The 14866-nt window shown below is 37.1% G+C and overlaps 1 protein-coding gene across 8 annotated transcripts in view; it reads right to left on the bottom strand.

The window, feature by feature from the left end:
* Window positions 1-9670: 9670 nt before the first annotated feature.
* The window catches only part of RNF111 (ring finger protein 111), a 129823-nt gene continuing 124627 nt past the window's right edge, over window positions 9671-14866 (bottom strand). For 5 of the 8 annotated variants that reach the window (XM_041744167.1, XM_041744168.1, XM_041744170.1 and 2 more), the window contains exons 13-14: window positions 13673-13800; window positions 9671-11323 (exon numbers count right to left, since the gene is read on the bottom strand). In XM_041744167.1, the coding sequence (XP_041600101.1) occupies window positions 11206-11323; window positions 13673-13800 (246 nt within the window). In that variant the 3' untranslated portion in view covers window positions 9671-11205. The remainder of the gene's footprint in view (window positions 11324-13672; window positions 13801-14866) is intronic. The other 3 variants (XM_041744172.1, XM_041744169.1, XM_041744171.1) reach the window with 1 other exon arrangement.

Below are 14866 nucleotides of genomic sequence, written 5' to 3' on the forward strand. Positions count from 1 at the left end.
TGAGGTTGTGAGTAAAATTGTATTTTTGTTATAATGTTGTGACGTTATTAAAAGCTATGAAAGTAAAAAAAAAAAAAGCTATGAAAGTAACAATCCTCACCCACTCACAGGGCTTTGTAAATAGGAATATTGTGAATGGCAAAGTGCTTTTATTAACTGACTTGACATTATCAAAATTGAATAATTTAATCCATATTAGATTGTATTTTCGTTAAAAATGGAATATTTCTTTTGTATCCTTCACTGCAACTAACCTGAAACTTTACAAATAAACTTTTTGATTCAACCTTTAGTTTAATGCATTGTAGTCTTTTTTTTTTTTTTTTTTTTTTCAAGCAATCTCTACACTCATTGTGGGGCTTGAACTCAGGACCTGGAGATAAAGAGTCACAACTCTACCAACTGAGCCAGTGAGGTGCCCCTAGTTCTCCATTTCCTGTTCTATTCTATCTCAGGTAACATTTATTGATCACACTTCCTATATACTAATTTACATTAATTTTCTTGTTGAATACTCAACTCAACAATCTTTATAAAGTAGGTTAATATATTATCCCAAATGTTTTGTCATTTTTTTATTGAGGTATAATTGGTTTTTTTTTTTTAAAGATTTTATTTATTTATTCATGAGAGACACCGAGAGAGAGGCAGAGACACAGGCAGAGGGAGAAGCAGGCTCCATGTGAGGAGCCTGATGTGGGGACTCAATCCTGGGACCCCAAGATCATGATCTGAGCCAAAGGCAGACACTTAACCACTGAGCCACCCAGGCATCCCTTATTGAGGTTTAATTGACATATAACATTAGTTTTGGATACACAACATAATGATTAGATATTTGTATATATTGCGAATTGATCAAATAAATCTAACATCCATCATGTATTATCCCAACTTGACAGATGAAGAAACTAAGGCTCAGAATGGTTAAATGTCTTGGGTGCAATCATAGTGCTTCTGAGTTTCAAAGCTGGGATTTCTATTCCAATCTGATTCCAAAGACTGTGCTCTTTCCACTGTATTTACCATTGTCACAGTATTTACATTTGGCAGAAAGAGTGGGAAAAGATTAAAACAGTCATTGAAGGAAATCAAATATTAACCAAAACTAAATTTCTTAAAGGCCAGTGGTCCTTTAGAGTATGGTAAAATTCCACATGATCAATTCACTTTAATTTCTTGGTCAAGTACTGCTTTGAAAGATGTACACATGAACTCCAGTGTTTATAGAGTGAAGGGAGATTATTGCAGACAGATGGAGCACCCCAAGCAAAAGCACGGACTATGGGTACCGAACTGGCATAACTGAAGACAAGGTGAGTGGCTTGGCTTGGCAGGAACTACGGGGCTTCAAGGTAGCTGTTGCCTTGTGACTTCAAATACCATGAAAAGGAGTCAGAGACAGAGATTCTGAGAATCTCACACAAATGTTTAAGTACTAGAGTGCAGATGGGAACTCTTTCCTGACATCAAAATCCCCCAATTTGGGGTAGAAACTTACAGCCTTGGCTATCAGGACTGTTCTGAATGGTCAAAGATTTGCTTGCTGTTTGTCAGACAATCCTTGCTTCCAATTTCTTATTTAGGTACATACTCACCTCTTTCTCCTGGCCTAGGAGTCTTTTTCTCAGATTTCCAGGACCTTTCCTCATTGGGAATACTTCACAGCCACTGTTGCAGAACTCAAGAACTTCAGGCAGCAAAAATTGCCCTAGGTTAGTTCAGGGCTGGAAATCTAACAGCTCTTCTAGAAGTCCGAAAGGCAGGCCACTAGGACCCTCTGAAGCTTAACTCAGGGGCTAATTTCAACAAATGCACTAGAATGTAAGCTCCATGAGGACAGGGATATGGGTTTGGCGCACTATTCTACCTCTAGTGCCTGGAATAAATAAGGTGCTTATTTATTGTTGAATTTTTATTAGGACTCTCATTTGGGCTACCTACTAGTATATCATATAAGTCCAAAAGCTCAGCTCATGTTTATAGTCTCTACATCCTTGAAGAATGTTTTTCCACTAATGTCCTTGGTGAGTTTCAGGGCTATTATTCCAGACCATAGGGCATCAAGGGCCTGGTTAAATTTATATATCATTAATTTGTGAATGAGATCGTTGACAAAATTGCTATTTTCAGGTTTTTTTTTTTTTTTTTGTATTTTTAAGATATTTATTCATGAGAGAGACAGAGAGAGAGAGAGGAAGAGACACAGGCAGAGGGAGAAGCAGGCACCACGCAGGGAGCCTGATGTGGGACTCAATTCCGGGTCTCCAGGACCACACCCTGGGCTGAAGGCAGGCGCTAAACCACTGAGCCACCCAGGGATCCCCCTTCACAGCAGATTTTTGTCAGAATTCAGTGATCTTCCCAATATACTATCATGTTCTCCTCCCCAGTTGCCTTTATCCCATTTCTCTTACCCATCCTCACCCATTTCTGCCTATCTCTGATTTCTTTTCTTTCAACTAGCTGGAAGACAAAATATATTTGCTATATTAACATTGAAATATCAGTTTGTGCAAGGCACAGGGGAAAATAAAGTATGAAACCACGGCCTCAAGTTCAAAACAATGAAGGGGAGACGTATTAGAACAAACTTACTATAAGAGGCAGAACCTATAAAAAAAAAAGACTGAGCACAAAGGAGAAGACTAATTCTGGGTAGATAAAGGAAGGCTTACTGAAAAGGAAATATCTGGGCTGAGCTTGGAAGAAAGGGTTATAATTTAGCAGGCAGGGATGGCAAAGGGTTCAAGAAGTGGGAGCAATGGGAAGAAATCTGTGGAAAAACAAGTCTGCTTCTCCCTCTCCTTCTGCCCCTCCCCATCCCCCCGCTCGTGCTCTCTCAAGTAAGTAAATAAAATCTTTAAGAAAAAAAAAGATAGTAACTTCCATTGCTAATTTCTTTGGGAAGGGGGGAGGATAGGTCATTTTTCTTACAAAAAGAAAGCCTTTTCCTCTGCCTTGCTTGCAAACCATCTTGATATCCTTCACCTTAATATAATCTATCCCATGCAGGTAACCAGGTAACCTATTACTGGCTGAGCAGAGTGCATTGATATGTCCCAGTCTAGGGCCTGTAAGCTTGCTCAGAAGCATAATGACCCGGAGAGGTAGAAACAAACACCTTTCTAGTGCCTCCGTGGGCCTCCACTTAAAATGATTCTTTAAAATCTAGACCTCCGGGCTTGTGAATTATCCAAGGTTTTTTTTTTTTTTTTTTTTTTTTTTTTTTTTAAGACTTATTTGAGGGAGAGAGAGAGGGCACAAGGAGGGAAGACCAGAGGTAGAGGAAGAGGAAGAGACTCTCAAGCAGACTCCCCACTGCGCATGGAACCCAGTGCAACGCGGGGCTCGATTCCATGGCCCTGAGATCATGACCTGAGCTGAAACCAGGAGTCAATTGCCTGACTGAGACAACCAGGCACACCCTTTGTTTTTAAATAAACTTAATGTGTTCTATAAGCAAGGCACTGTACATACTGGACAGGAAAAAAGGCACAAAAGCTGGGTCCCTACCTTCATGGTGCTTAAAATATAGATAACATATATGAAAGGATAAAAATCTAATTCATTCCTCCTTAGAACAGGTACAAGTTCTGTTAAGGATAATAAACCATTGACTCAAGAGTTGTAAAATTATGCTGTTCAATTATTCATGCATTTCCTATTCTCTTAATTACAACATGCATTTCCTATTCTCTCAATTACAACTCTTAATTAGAATAAGGAACTCTTATTTTTGTATCATATCCTATCAGCTTTGGTAGAATCCTGAGGAGCTGCAGAATGGAGTGTCCCAGTCAGAATATCAAGTTGACTTATCAGTAACAGCCTCAATCCTAGACTACCTGCACCTGGGGGTGTGCAGGCCTACTTGGACATGAGAGCTAATCCCAGTCTCACATAGATGATAGAATAAAGATTATGTCTCATTTCCCTTCAGTTTGTAATCCTTTTCCAATTTTTTAAAAAGATCTTTAATCTCTACACCCAACGTGGGGCTCAAACTCATGACACCAAGATCAAGAGTTGCATGCCACCCAGATGCCCCTCCAGTTCATTGTTATTCCTTCTATGTGCACACTTGTCTTTCAGAAAATCTGTGCTCCCTTAGAAAATACCACCATTCCAAGACTTCGCATGAGCTGAATTCAGGTAATTCCATATTTTTTAAATGCTCAGATCACATCTGGAGTAATGATTATTTATAGGTACCACACTTTGAAGAAACATTAACAAGCCAGAAGTATCCAGAAAATGGTGACAAGAATAGCTAAGATGCATAAGATCCAGGTTAAACAAAGTCATGGGTAGTAAGGATAGTTCACTTGGGGAAGACTTAAAAAAATCAAAATAGCTGTCCCTTTATCTGAAGGGGTAGTAGCATATAGAAAGACACCAAATTTATTTTCGCATTGCTCTAGAGTGTAGAATAGGACCTCATGACTGAAGTTATAGGAACATTTACCCAAAAAATAAAGAATAATTGTAACTGTGTATAAAAGAAATGTGCTTCTTCAATAAGTAGTGACATCATTATCACTGGAAGAATATAACCAGAGGCATGATAATTGCCTTAGGGGTCGAGAGAAAGGGGTGGGGGGTGGAGAATGGAAGGAGGGAGGAGGGAGACACAGAAGAAAGATTGATTATATCGTATTGGCTCACACAATGATGGAAATTGACAAGTCTTACACTCTCCAGTCTGTAAGCTAGAGACCCAGAAAAGCCATTAGTATAGTTCCAAATCCAAAGGCTGGTAGGCCAGAGATCCAGGAAAAGCCCATGTCTCAGTTCGAGTCTAAAGGCAAGAAAAGATGAATCAGGCAAGAGGAATTCTCCCTTATTCAATGAGTAATGTGGGAGGCATGGGAGGCAAGGTTTTTTTGTTGTTTTAAATTCAGCCCTTCAACTGATTGGACAGGCCCAACCACATTATGGATGGCAATCTGCCTTATAGTCTACAGACATTCAAATGTTAATCTCAACTAGAATGACCTCCACAGGTATACCCAGAACAATGTTTGACCAAGTGTCTAGGCACTCTATAGCGCAGTCAAGTTGTCACATAAAATTAACCATCACAATAATCATTTATCAAGAATACTGCAGAAAAGAATTTCTAAATTACAGAAATACCTGGCTATCTCTGTCCTATAGGTTTCTTTTACTCAAATATCAGCCCAGAGAAGTTAAAGTTCTTTGCTACTGATTCCCCTGATGATTATGCTTGAGAATATAAATATCATTTTGTGCACATCGCTTTTCCATATGCTAAACTTTGATTTGGGAGAGGGGGGGGAGGAACTAAATAAGCCTAGGAAGTTATAGTACTAATTCTAACAAAGCAATAGGCTTTGTTTTTACCTAACCAGGGTAGGTTAAATATGGTGATAATTTTTTTGCTACCACTTCTATTAACAAGCTATCTCCCCTCCCCTTGAATCTGGACTAGGTCCAAGATGGCTCATTCACATGGCTGTCGACAGGAGGAAGAGCGGTCTCTTGGCCAAAAGGCAACACGGAACCAAAGTTGGCTATCAACAGCCATGTGAGTGAGCTTAGAAGCAGATCATCCAGACTGAATAAAAGCTTCAGACTGCAGGCCTCCACTATCATCTTGACTGTCACCTCATGAGAGACCCTGAACCAGAACCACCACCTAAGCTGCTTCCAAATTCTGGACCCACAGAAACTAAGATGTTGGGTATTTCAGCCACTAAGTTTTAGAGTTAGAAACAAATAATTATTTCACAGCAATAGATAATAGAAACCTCTGGGGAGTGTGTGGCTTATAGTTAGGTTCTAGGAAACCAGGTATACCATAACAACTTATTCTCTGAGCAAATGCTAACAGTATGGTAGTCTAGATAGCAGTTCAGTAAAGACATTTATTCCTTTTAAAGGCACGTTGGGATGCCTTGGGTGGGAGACTTACCACATCTCTTCTGATTCCTTTATCTCCTCTTATAAAAGCTCTTGAAAATCCAAAGAATACAATCCCTAGGATAGCAAGTTTGGAGTATCCCATATTATGGAAGAATTTCCACATACGTAAGAGGCAAGGGGCAAGCCTTTGGATCATCCTTGAACTGTCAGATTGGAAAGCTGAGTGTCTTAAATTGCGCTACCAGCCACACAGGCAGTGGAAAAAGTCAGATTTTTCCTTTACAGAGCATAATGTATCCATGACAATATGCAGAATTCTACACTTTCCAAAGCTTTCTCCCCACATATATATTGAATATTACTACCTAAAGCAAAACTGATTTGGGGACACCTGGCTGGCTCAGCAGTTGAACGTCTGCCTCCAGCTCAGGACGTGATCCTGGAGTTCTGGGATCGAGTCCTGCACTGGGCTCCTGCATGGAGCCTGCTTCTCCTCCCTATGCCTGTGTTTCTGCCTCTGTGTCTGTCATGAACAAATAAATAAATTTTTTTTTAAAAAATGAAAAAATAGGGCAGCTCAGGCGGCTCAGTGGTTTAGCGCCGCCTTCAGCCCAGGGCCTGATCCTGGAGACCAGGGATTGAGTCCCACATTGGGCTCCCTGCATGGAGCCTGCCCCTGCCTGTGTCTCTGCCTCTCTGTGTGTCTCGAATGAATGAATGAATGAAATAAAATAAAAAATAAAGCAAAACTAACTTAGCAGTTCATACTTAAGATTCAGCAGAGCCCATAATGAAAATTTGTATTTCGTGAATCCAGTCCATTCTCTGTAGTGATGATAAAGAATTAAAAGAGACACAATTTGTTTGGGCTAATCAAATTGATTTTTCTCCTAGAAACCCATACCTCCCATATGTTCTCAGTGATAGTTATTAGCCTAAAAATAAACCTAGAAGAGGGCAGTCCCGGTGGTGCAGCAGTTTAGTGCTGCCTGCAGCCCAGGGTGTGATCCTGAAGACTTGGATCGAGTCCCACGTCAGGCTCCCTGCATGGAGCCTGCTTCTCCCTCTACCTGTGTCTCTGCCTCCTCTGTGTGTCTCTCATGAATAAAATCTTAAAAAAAAAAAAAAAAAGCCTAGAAGAAGCCAATAGAACAATATAAGCAGCACAGTGGTATGTGCTTAACTGACCTGCAATGAGCAGCACCAGGTCCCTGCATAACACAATTTGGTGAGTAGGGAAATTAGGAGAGAATAAGAAATTCTAGTTGTTAATGTCTCTATAAAATTTTCCCTTAGATCAGAGAGGACAAATTATTTCATATCCTTTGCCAATTCTGATCTACTGGCTATGGCTGTCTAAAACACAGCACTGGATGGTATTGATGGGCAACTATGTCCCTGTTGTGACTGTAATACAAAAGGGAAGAAGCAAATGTGCTAGGGATCCTCCATTCCTCTAATAGAGGAAAAATTCCAACCCATCAAAGAAGGGCTGAAGAGAATTGCTCTTTCTTATCTAGTAATTATCTTCTTGGATTCTGTAAGAGAAAGATTAGCGATAAACACTGATTTATGGTTCAGCACCATGCTATGCTACCATTTGCTATCAAGGGCAAGAGTTGTTTTGGGTGGTAGGGTGGAATGCAGTGAGCATTGGGAGAACTTTTAAGTATATACTACACACAAAGCTCTTTGCACTTGTTATCTCATTTAATTCCTGTAACAACCTATTCTGTCTTATAGATGAGAAAGATGAGGCTCAGAAAGCTTAAGTTGTTCAAAGCTGCACAATTCAAAGCTCTTGTCTGAAATCATTGGTGTGGCCTGTGAATTTGTTCAGAATACATAGGACAGAGAGGAAATTTTGCCCAGTAGATCCTACAAAATAGGTAACATTTATTTTTCTTAGAAATAGTAGTGGGGGTGCCTGGATGGCTCAGTTGGTAAGCACTGGCTCTTGATCTCAGCTCAGGTCTCAATTTCAGGGTCAGAAGTTCAAGTCCCACATTGGGCTCTATACTGGGCACAGAGCCTACCTAAAAAAAAAAAAAAAAAAAAGGAAAAAAGAAGAAATAGTTGTTTTGGACATATAGTTGACCCTTGAACAATAGAGGGGAGTTAGGGGCACCAACTACACAGCCAAAAATCCATGTGTAACTTTTGACTCCCCCAGAACATAACTACTAACAACAACCTACTGCTGACCAGAAGCCTTATAGATTACATGATCATAACATGTTTTGTATATCAAATGAATTATATACTGAATTACAATAAAGTAGCTAAGCTAGAAAAAGAAATGTTAAGACTATCATATGGATAAATTTTTTAAAAAAATTTTTTAAATATAAGAAAAATACATTTACTGTACAGTATTATTGAAAAAGTCCAAGTTTTTTTTTTAAAGGTCCATGTTTAAGTGGACCTGTGTTATTCAAGAGTTAACTGTAATTCTTAAGAAAATGACTGAATCTATAACCGAGAGAAGATATTTCAACCTTAATATATCTAATATTGTGATGCATTCTTTTTTTTTTAAGATTTATTTTTAAGTAATCTTTATACCCAACATGGGGCTCAAACTTACAATCCCAAAATCAAGAGTCACATGCTCTACCAACAGACCTAGCCAGGTGCCCCACGAAGTCTTGAAAAAGTAAAAAAATTCACTGCGTTTCCAGAGGATTTGGAAGGTAATTTCGAAATCAGGATGCATTTCCTACAGAATTAAACTATTCTCATTTATGACAAACTAATAGTGAAATGTCCAGTCTGTGTTTTAATTTTAGTGTTACAAATACCATTTTTAAAAGAGCTAGTTTTCTGTATGTCACATTGTTATGGTTCAAATGATTGAGGTGTGTTAGCAGCTTTTAAAATAAAGTCACCAGAGTAAGAAAAACGTTTCAAATATCAGTTTATCACTTGCATATTAACAACAATAAAAATAAGGATTTTCTGACAAAAGAATTTTAGTTCTAAAGTATTTGGACAGCTATCACTGAATTTTCATTTTGACATAAGATGCAGCAGGATATGGAAGACACCAAAACAAAGCACAAAAGTTATATTATTTTCTTCTGTACTTGGTTCATTACTAATCACATTTTCTGTATCTAATTGCAGTAGCTTACTAAGCTCCTGCATTAACAATCCAGGTTTATGCCACAAATACTTGTATTAAATAAATTTTAAAGTAATAATGCTTTATCTACATAAAAAAAATCAGTAGCAATTATGAAACAGGTCAACAGGTAGTCGTGCATCTAAATCTGATGTAATATTAAAAAATAGAGAAATCTGTTCTTGTGTTTTGGGGAACATCAAAAGGACTCCATTGTATAGAATTCTCCCCATCTATACTTCCACCCTAGACACAGACCCTGGCTTTTCCAGTGCAAAGTCCTATACCCATCACAGGTTACTTAAACACAAGCTACTTGCTCTTTTTCCTAGTAAGATGGCAGGCATGGGCCATGGTCATTCTTTGTCTCCCTCCTAGGCCCGTCTACAACTGCAGCCTAATCATCAAGCATTCTTTTTAAAAAATGTTATTTTATATCCAAATTTCATAACTGTAGTCCATCCTCTATCTCCACACATAACTATGTTGAAGCATGTTGATATTGACAATTACTACAGTGTTATACTAATACAAAAAAAGTAGCCATAACTGAATGAACATGAAAATTATGCAATGTCAACTTGAGTGAGATCACTATTTTTGCGTTCCAAAATGTTTGATATACTGTTTTATATAAAACTAATTATGAAACACAAAGACAATAGAAATATAAGTTATTTATTAATCAATCCACTTACAAAGCAGGTGGCTTAATGCAAGCTTATTGACATCTTCACATATGATCCATGGGAACATGTCTTCCACATACAGACAGTGACGTTACTGACTGATGCATTTGCAATCTGGGGCATATTAAGCATATTTAGACAAATAAAATTAGGCTATCCTGTATATGAAAGTATCTTGATAATATGCATCCTGAAGTGGATTAAAACTTTCTCCAAAGGAGAAATGTTAGTATGTTAACTTAACTTTATATTCTATATTATGCAGTAAATCTTAACTATAGAAATTAAAAATTTTAAATCAGTGATCGACTCTTGGTAATGTATGAAGTGGGAGTCTAAAACCAGAGCAACAGTAGGTTGACAGTATAATTTGTGCCTCACAGTATCTGCAGATTTACTGTTTTCAAGTTTAAAGAGAAATAAAACAAGAGACATGTAGATTCAGCTGACTTTATTTATCTTTAAACTAATAAAATCCCTTAAAAGTGATCCTGGGACCTTTAGAAGTTCTATGAATGCAGAGATACCTGCCAATGACTGCAATTCTAAATCCTGACTGAATGTGTTAATTACAAAATCAATATTAAGCAGATATCCTTACTACACGTGCTTAGCAGAAGACTGAACAAAATTCTACATGTCTTCTTTAATTTCCCTAAAATTTTGTTAAATCTGCAAGTATGTACAATCCAGCTAATTGAAATTAATATTTAGTGTTCATCAGAGCTGTTTCACAGCAGCAAAAACTGACTCAGGGAAATAAAGTTCTAAACGATGTAGGAAAAAGATAAATACAATCAGAACAGCAGTCTAAATGTATGATATCAATATTCAACTCTATCTGCATTGTGCTGAAAGGAAAAGGATACACCAAGAAAATTTCTATTGATCACTCTGGTGATGTGAATACCACCTGCATCTGATTGAATATGGTTTGTATTCTGTTCCCAGTATTAAGGATGGTATTTAACTCAGAACTCCATATTGTAAATATACAGCAGCCATTTTGTCCTAATTAAGGAATGTCTTAATACACAATATTATCATTTTCTAGAGGATCTTTATACATTAAACTAAAGTACATGATTGATTAAATTAAAGGTTAGTAATGGATAAAAAAATTCATAATTCTCAAGACCTGGTACTATGTAAAAAACAAAAAGACCACAAAATTCTACTTACTAAAGCAGCTAATCTTGCCTGCAAGTTTAGGGTCACAAGCCCATAATATGTGCAAAGAAATGCAATACAAGGAACCATGCAAAAATACAGTAAAATGATACAGGAAAAATGTCAAATCTAGAAAAAAAAAAGCTTTTATAAATACATCAAACTCAACTGTATACATAAACTGTAGGTCTAGCATTAGTTGTACCATATAGCAGAGCCACACTTTAAGTTCAAGGCTTCCAAATCTGCGCAGGTAAGTCACGCCATCTTTGGTTGACTGCAGTACCAGGAGGATGGGAATGAGAGGGAGGGCAAAAGTTCTGAAACATGTTGTCAACTTTCACTTGGCAGCTGGGCCTCAATGTCCACTCTGCATATGGGGCACTTCTTATTGGTAATCAACCACTGGTCAACACACACTTGGTGGAACAGATGCATACAGGGAAGGCGTCTATTATAGGCAAAGAAAACAAAAAGCAAATATTGCAAAAATGAGTTTCATGACAACTGCACATGTATTTATTTTTAAATCTAATAATTCTCCAGTGTTTTGAAGTTACTAGGCATCTTTCCCTTCTGGGGAAAAAAAAAAAAAAAAAAAAAACCAAAGTCATACACAACCTCATGAGTTACACCTGAATTAAATTACTCTTTGAGCAATATAATTTATAAGTGATCTTGATAATTAACCGTCACAGCTATGGAACCAAATTACATCAAATCTTAGGAATTTTAAGGATGACAATTATACTAGCAATTATTCCAGCTTGGTTTCTATACCTGAGCTGCCAACGCAATGAGGTTGGCAGTATGTTCCCTGTTATATAATGCTGCAAATATATTTTTAATATCAAATCACTATACATTTATTCAGCACTTTAAAAATACATTTAATTATCTCTCAAAAACATCAGCACTATTACAGTAAATATATACCAATTAAGGAATGTCTTAATACGCAATATTATTTTTTATCTAGAGGATCTTTATACATTAAACTTCCATATATGATTAAAGGTTAATAATATTGTTTTCAATTATATTATTATATCCACTTAATACAATGCTACTCTTTTAAAGGTAGGTAAATCTGTTTTGGAATAAATTTGTATTATCAATCCATGTTGTATAAGTTGAAATTAATACGATATTATGTCAATTATATCTCAATAAAAAATTAATGGAAAAAATAAAAGTAGGTTAAAAGATGTTTATTTCACTATACTATACTAAATTATCAGTTAGAAATTGAGAAATAATGCTTCCAGGTAATAAAGGATAATATTAAATCTAAATGAACAGTGAGATAGAAGTTACTACTTAAGTGTCCACTTCTACTTCCATTCACTGTTAGGAGTTGTCACACATTTTCAGACTTTGTAATATTTTGCAAAATTAGTAGCTAAAAAGAGGTGTTCCAATTACTGCATGAACAGCATTGTCAATGCTATAAAAACAATTACACCTTCCATATTTGTAAACCTTTGTTAGAAATACAGTGTTCTGAAACACCTCTAGGGGCACTTGGGTGGCTCAGCTGGTTAAGTGTCTGCCTTCAGCTCAAGTCATGATCCCAGGGTCCTGGGATCGGCCCACACTGGGCTCCCTGCTCAGTTGGAGTCTGCTCCCTCTCCTTCTGCCCCTCTTACTTGCTTGTGTGCTCACACACACTCTCTCTCAAATAAATAAAATCTTAAAAAAAAATGTGTTTGAAATAGCCTTAATATGTGATATGGTAGCCAACTGTGCATAATTTTTTTCTCTCAGCCAACTAAAGAAATATGAAAAAGTTATCCTTATATATTAGAGAAACAAAATCATCATGTGGTTCTGTTATCTTATAGAACTTGTTTCATATGAGATGTTACACTAGAAAAAATAAAAATAAAACAATTATTTAAGAAATACAAAAAGAAAATGGAAAGACAGAAAGAAGAAAGAAAGAAAGAAAAGAAAGAAAGAAAGAAAGAAAGAAAGAAAGAAAGAAAGAAAGAAAGAAAGAAAGAAAGAAAGAAAGAAAGAAAAGGAAAATGGCTGGGACACCTGGGTGGCTCAGTAGGTCAAGAGTCTGACTCTTGATTTCGGCTCAGGTCATGATCTCAGACTCTGTGATATTGAGCCCCATGCCGGGCTCCCCGCTGGGTATGGAACCTGGAACCTGTTTGAGATTCTCTCTCTCTCTCTCCCTCTGCCCTTTCCCTCTCTCTCTCAAAAAAAGAAAGAAAGAAAAAAGAAAGAAAAAAGAAAAAAGAAAAAAGAAAAGAAGGAAAAGAGAAGAAAAAAAAAAAAAAGAAAAAAGAAAATGCCTAAAATTAACAGTGGGTTAGCACAGTAACATTTCCAAATCACAAAATTGCAAGAAGAGAATAGTCCTATAAGCTGAGAGGAAATTTTAGGACACAGCTAATTTATGAAAGATGCTGTAAAACACACTGCATGGAGCTAATCAGGACTGCCTTCTTTAAACTTTGAAGAATACATGAATATAACTGTCTTAAATTCGGAAGCATCCAAATTCTCCTTTCTGAAAGATTTAAAGAAGACAATTTGATTACAAAATTTTCCTGGCCAAATCTTGGTGGGCCCCTAAAAGAGGCAGTATACTTTCCATTCCCACCCCTCTGCTGGTAATACAAAGACTTTCATCTTTCTATTCTTCCACTCACTGTAAAAAGGCAATTCTATCTGTCAGGCATTGGTAATAGGGTATGCCATCTGTATTTGCTTTCTAGTCCTCTTTCAAATAAAATCTCTTGTACAATTTTGACAATAGGTTTTTAAATAATTAATGTCTAGTTACCTCACATCTTCACCTTCCTCTAAAATAGACAAACAGATAGTACATTTTTCCTCTGTGTCTTCCTCAGTCCCTTCTTCCCCATCTTGTTTGCAGTGCAGTTTCCTCTGTGAGAACCAATCAGTTGTTACCTTATTAGTAGAGATGACATTATTGAACAACTGAGTAAAGTCTGTGTTTATTTGAAAAACAAAAACAAAACAAAACCACACATTCAGACCCACAACTTATTTCCCAGGTATGGCTGTCATGAATTAATGGATGAATTAAGTGACTACCACCAACTGTTGTTTATAAGGCCCTTAAATAGCATCAAAAGCAAAATCAAATGTAACAGGAATTCATTAGTTTCTATTATTTTTAATCCACAATTAGGATGATACATAAGATAAACACTATTTTTGTCCCATCATGAGTACAGGTAAATGAACTTTATTTTACTAATGAATATTTCAAATATCCAAATAAATTAATGCTAATTATAGTCTTTAGCTTACATAGCTGAAAGGACTTAAATTCAATGGTAACACCTCACTAATACTCTTAGAAAACAAAAAAATACAAAGAACAGTTGTTTTCATTCTCTGTGTAGCAGAGGACATTATTGAAAGAAAGTTATTTAACATGTCTGCTCCTTAACTTCTAGATATACTACTCCATAAGGAATTGAGGGCAGGGATCCCTGGGTGGCGCAGCGGTTTGGCGCCTGCCTTTGGCCCAGGGCCCGATCCTGGAGACCCGGGATCGAATCCCACGTCGGGCTCCCGGTGCATGGAGCCTGCTTCTCCCTCTGCCTATGTCTCTGCCTCTCTCTCTCTCTCTCTCTCTGTGTGTTACTATCATAAATAAATAAAAATAAAAAAAAAAAAAAGGAATTGAGGGCAGAATATAAGAAATGTAGATTAAATGTCCAAATAAATGGCGAGGTTAAATTATAGTACTGCTAGGATGCCTGGGGGGCTCAGAGGTTTAATGGCTGCCTTCAGCCCAGGGTGTGGTCCTGGAGACCCGGGATCGAGTCCCACGTCGGGCTTCCTGAATGGAGCCTGCTTCGCCCTCTGCCTGTATCTCTGCTTCTCTCTCTCATTCTGTGCCTCTCATGAATAAATAAATAAAATATTTTTAAAAAACTGTAGTACTGCCATATGATGAAATTTTATATAAACTATTAAAAAGAATATGGGTGACCTGTGAATG

This window comes from Vulpes lagopus, chromosome 2 (genome assembly GCF_018345385.1).
Source record: "Vulpes lagopus strain Blue_001 chromosome 2, ASM1834538v1, whole genome shotgun sequence".
Taxonomy (NCBI): Eukaryota; Metazoa; Chordata; class Mammalia; order Carnivora; family Canidae; genus Vulpes; species Vulpes lagopus.